The sequence below is a fragment of the Branchiostoma lanceolatum genome, chromosome 15 (assembly GCF_035083965.1).
Source record: "Branchiostoma lanceolatum isolate klBraLanc5 chromosome 15, klBraLanc5.hap2, whole genome shotgun sequence".
Classification (NCBI taxonomy): Eukaryota; Metazoa; Chordata; class Leptocardii; order Amphioxiformes; family Branchiostomatidae; genus Branchiostoma; species Branchiostoma lanceolatum.
In genome coordinates, this window is record NC_089736.1 from 16,649,539 (window position 1) to 16,655,059 (window position 5,521).

General features: G+C 42.1%; 1 protein-coding gene across 1 annotated transcript; it reads right to left on the minus strand.

Moving 5' to 3' along the window:
- Nucleotides 1-354: 354 nt before the first annotated feature.
- LOC136420883 (uncharacterized) lies at nt 355-2,380 on the minus strand. The gene is made up of 2 exons (XM_066407998.1): nt 870-2,380; nt 355-673 (listed from the first exon to the last, which is right to left on the minus strand). The coding sequence occupies exons 1-2, from the start codon at nt 2,265-2,267 to the stop codon at nt 605-607; spliced, it is 1,467 nt and encodes a 488-aa protein (XP_066264095.1). The 5' UTR covers nt 2,268-2,380; the 3' UTR covers nt 355-604.
- Between the last annotated feature and the right edge of the window lie 3,141 nt (nt 2,381-5,521).

A 5,521-nucleotide genomic window follows, 5' to 3' on the forward strand; every position in this document is an offset into this window, starting at 1 on the left:
GTTGTCATGTTTTTATATTGTAGCTAACATTTTGGCGTGACGATACAACAAAAAACAACCCATAATGGGCGTCAAATTAACCCATGTTAACAAAATAATAGCTATGGCTTAACAGACATTTGGAATAATCAAACGTAATTTACGGATATAATAATATAATATAATGATGGATACACTCGCCCGTCAAGAAGAGGGGGCGTTGTGGCTTTTTACGTGAAAAACTCTGTAACAGCAAAACCATTACAGAACATGATAGTTCCCGAGGAGCTAGAGTGTTTATGGGTATCCATCTGACTAATATATCAGCTAATATCAATGCTTACTTGGCAACTAGGAATGAACTTGGTTGGGAAACACTGTCAGACAGAAAACACCTTCATAGATTATGTTTGTTCTATAAAATTGTAAATGGTCAAACCCGAAACTACCTGTCTCAACTAGCACCCACACCTATCCTCTCATCATGTTCATACGAATTGCGTAATAGGATGAACTTAAAACCTCTAAATTATTCAACAAATCGTTTTGCCAGGTCCTTTGTTCCGTACTCGACGCACCACTGGAACAACCTCGATTTGTCAACTCGCTCTTTAAACTTCGAATTCTAAATTGGAGAGCTGCTTGTTTCGTATTGTTGCAGCCATGTTGGGGCACGTCGCTGTCTGGACAGTGTCTGTAAACAAATTACAAGGGATATTCAGGTTATCTGTACACTCATAGAACACAACGAACACCATAACATATGAAAAAGACGACGAAATATTCAGTTGTACACCATTTTTTTCAGTCAAAACGTCATTTCTGCTAGCATGCTCCAACTCTTAAATCAGGTTGTGTCTAAATCACGTTGCCAAAGTGACGCTACCTACCACTGTAGGACTGGATGAGGCATCGGTCGGCTGCCGCTGGTTCTCCTTATCCCCTTCTTCATCATGTCGCTTCTTCTTAGATGCCTGCAGCTTTTCCTGTCTTTTTCGCTTTCTCGCTTCCATCTCTTCCAACTTCTTCTGCGCCTCAATTTTCCTCTCTTCCTTCTTTCGACTTTTTTCCATTTCTTTTTGACGTTTTTCTTCACGCTTCTGGGTGAGCTCAGCCTTTCGCTTCTCCTTGCGTTCTTCCTTCTCCTTCTTTTCCGCTTCTTTCTTTCTAATTTCATCCATTACTTCATTGTGTGTTAGAACTCTACCAATGAGCCGTTTGCGCGTATTGCACGTAGAGGATTGTGGTGTTGAGATGGGCAGGAGCAGGTCCTGTAATGCTGGTGGAACAATGCGTTTAATCAGAGGGCTGTGAATTGGATGGCAAATAGTGCAGGGTGCATGGCAGACCTGACAGGACGCAGTAGAGCAGGAAGGCGTCTGTAGTGACGTAGAAGGGGAAGGCGCCTGTAGTGATGTGGAAGTGGAAGGCGTCTGTAGTGATGTGGAAGTGGAAGGCGTCTGTAGTGAGTCTAGGGACGTAGCAGCGGAAGACGGCACTTGTACAATCTCTTCTCCAGACTCTTTCGTTGACATCCTTACCCAGCGATCGTCGATGGCATCATCATTCAGAGGAAAGATTCCCGTTTTCTTGAACGAATTTTTGATAAGGGATGGAGATATTGTGGTATCATATACATTACTGAAAATCTTCGCAAAGTTCCTTTTCGTCACTTGGAAATGCGGATTGGCCGCTTGCATTACCTCAAGGGTTTGGGCCCATTTCGTCTTTAATGGTGAAAAAATGGCAACATCTAGCGGCTGCAAGAAATGGGTTGTGTGGGGTGGCAACCCAAGGATAATGATGTTGTTGCTGACAGCCGCCTCCAAGACCTTGAGTGTGAAGTGGCTGTAGTGCTGGTCAACAATTAGTACGACAGGACGATCCTTGTGTGCATGGTGAACAAACGACTGAGTGAACCACTTTTCAAATAGCACGTCGTCAACAAATCCCGACTCGGAATAGGCATAGATGGCATTTGCAGGTCCCCCCTCTGTGTAGGAGCCCCCGGGAAAACTCTTGTTGAATATGATCATTGGAGGGACTGTTTGACCTGCAGCGGACACACAGATGAGGGCGGACACGTGGTCCCGACTCCCTCCTCGTCGTGAAGGCGACCTTTTCGCCCAGCGTGGCACTATCACTTTCGATACTTTGGCGGATAGGTCAACCCCCGTTTCATCGGCATTGTAAATGACATGGGGATTTCTATCTTTAGCATTTGCTTCGGTCAAGACATCCTCCAAGAGCATGAAGTAATCAATCACAACCTTCTGGGTTGCGAACATGGCCCGCTCTTTATCTAGCTGGTCGGGTGACCGTAGGCTTAGGTCAGGATGTCGACGCCTGAATCCCCGCCACCATTTCTTTCCTGGCCCCGTCTCCTTGAACTTCGAACTTGAACCCCTTGCTTTTGCTTGTTTTATTTCGATTTGATGTGCTAACGCTTTAATCACTCTTACTGTCAGAGGGAATCCCCTGTCAGCCAAATATTTGGCGTATTCGCAAAGGGCTGTCTCTTCCTCCTCAGTTAGGACAGACGGCCTGCCCATGACTTCTCCAGAACGGCCGTTTAACCTATCGTTTAACGTCGATATTGGTATTCCATACGTCTTCGACAGTCCGTAGACAGTGACTTTATCCTGGCCAATTTTAGCGGCTGACAGGGCAGCCTCCATGTCGGTATATGAGTAACTGCGTTGTTTCTTTTTGGCCCCGGATGCCATCTAGTAACAATGAGATTAGAAATATTGATTGTAAACGACACAACAGTGATTTATTTTTAGCCACCCCCCCCCCCCACACACCTCAAATGTCAAACAGAGAACACTCAATTTGTTTAATATCGTGTGTAATATGCAATGAAAAACGATGTCACCAACTCCAATCATATTGTTACCTACTTATTAAACCAAAATTAGCGCTTGATTGTTTTAACCTTGTGGTGTTCGAATTCAATCCAGGCATTCGATTGTATATAAATTGATGCATAGCGTGTTTTGGAATCTTCACGTTCAACAATCGTATCTTTAGTTGTCAAAGTTCAACTTATATACACTAAAACGTCAAATAGATACCCCAGTAACATTTACTTACCGCGACTTCATGCGGAAGAGCGCTAAACTGCAATCTGAAGCATGTGTGGTGAGGGAAGTAAGGGACGTGTTGGGTTGCGTTCGATGATCACATGACTTCGAATCACGTGACTGGTAAAGATGGCGGAGGAGTGCCAGTGTACGCACGTTACGTGACATTAAGCCTAGATTATACCAAGTTCAAAGACACAGGCAGGACACAGGTGTGTTTTTTGACAAGTTTAATAAACGAGCTTCATACATGTGGTGGTATTCTTCCACATTCCGCATCTTAAACTAAATGATTTAACATTTTTGAAGGCCATGTTCTCGAGAAGTTCTCTCGTCAACCACCGAGAGTAGCGTCAAATTCATACAAATATTTCAATCGTTAGCTGTTTGAGCTATCAACCTCGACACACTTTTTGACCTTGTATTTTTTTTTACACAGAGGCATAGTCCATAACTACCTATCATCATCATGTGCATGCACCCGTGCACAACATAGTAATAATAAGATTTAAAAATATATCGGACTTAGGGTACTACCGGACTTCGGCACCCGCCCGTTACCCTTTACTAAGATTAGCTAGATTTTTTTAATTAGATAAAACCTCACTTCTGTAACAGAGCCCTAGGCCCTTAGTTCACACATGCACAATACTGCCATATACTGATACAGTTGCCTAGGGAAAAGCCCTTTTAAGAAGTGTACAGGTAGCAACAGCAACAATAACGAAAGTTCTGTTGGGACATATGAAGCTTCTACATCGGTTATGAAAAAAATCGTTTTTTTGCTGGAAACAGCCAACTACAACAAAGATACAAAACTATATTTCACTACACTACACTACACTTCACTTTACTTACCCCTGTACAAAAGCCACCCAGCCTTCTGTTTTTAAGATTTTTTTTGTTGCTAAAATATAGAAAATACCAGTGTTAGGTTTCTAAGCTATAAGATAAACAATGAAAGTGAACATGTATTCACCACATTATCAATTCTTATTTATCAAGTACACGTCTATTGTTCTGACAACATAATTTAGATATACATCAATGAAATGTGTCCGTGTTGTTTTAATCATATCATGTAGGAAACCGGATAAGAAGCTTGGAATTCATGATGATTTTAATTGAGGGTTAATGACCCGCCCTGGCCTGGGGTCTATATGGTGTGATAAGGCATTGTCATCCCTAAAACCACCATCCCCAGCTTCCCAGACCCGAAAAATGACTCTAAATCGGTTTCTGATAGTTTGTCGAGAAAAACTGCGGCCCTCCGTCCATATTGTGATCGAACCGGTTTCAAAGATGGCTGCTTTTGGATAATTGGCATAACTGACTTATGAGAGTGTAACAGACGACTTAACAAATATATTAGTTTCTCTAACGTGGACACCTTTGTCCTTTGCAGATCTACCTTAATACCATCAATATTCCAGCCCGAAGATTTGCGGAATCTTCTTCACCGATAGTCAGCTCTTGCTAAAGCTGTAAAATGCCATTCATTAATGTGAAATGGACGTTCTTTGTCCACTGCAGTTCCTTAAGGCCATCAACCTTAGCCCTGAAGGTTTCTGTTTCCTCTTCATGGCTACTCACCTCGTTCTGAGTTTTCCGTAACAGGTAACTCTGCATACTTAGCCTTATTCAACGGATCCGTGATAGTCGTGACTACGGCCTACGTTACCACCTCTTGTACAATACCTTGGCTCTGTTCTTCAGCTAATCATGTTGCAATGCCTAGTCTATTATACTTTAGGTTTGTTATTTTCCCTGGAGACTTGCGTATGCGGAGTTTCTTCCGTGACTGCTTTCTCCCATACTAATACTTTATATACATATACATACATACATTTTAAATAAAAGTTGGATTCATATTCAACGGCAAGTTTGCATGTAGGACAAGATGATACCATCTGCGCATAAAAGTCTGAAGAGGTGTAGGGTCTCAAAATACTTAACTGCTATTCATAGGTGCCTAGGTGTTGACTAAATTCACTCAGATTTAAGGAAAGGCCTGTGCTGTACCACGTCCAGGTCAATAGCCCCATTGAAGTCAGCTACTTGTACAGCATCGACAGTGTTTTATTGTCCCTCCCCAGGTGCCCATTTGTTGGGAATGGAAAGCCTAGGAAATTATGTTTAGCGGGAATCAGTTTTTTCTTTTCTTTTTTATTTAATAGAATTCTCAAAAAAAAAGTATTCCTTGAATCATTTATTAAGCGTCCATTTTGATGGTATGTCTGCGACTCGGCAGCGAGTGTTCAAATTCAGAGTTGAGAAGTGATACCGCAACGAGGTTTTAACGTTGAACCTCAAGCTTTACATTGTGATTGAATTATCTAAGCTTTTATCTGAAGGCAGCACCCTGTATGTCGAATACATAACTTACAAAGAATTCACAGCTCGATTGCTTTAAACTTTAAAGGTCATATCTTACTGTTTAACACGTATTTAAAACA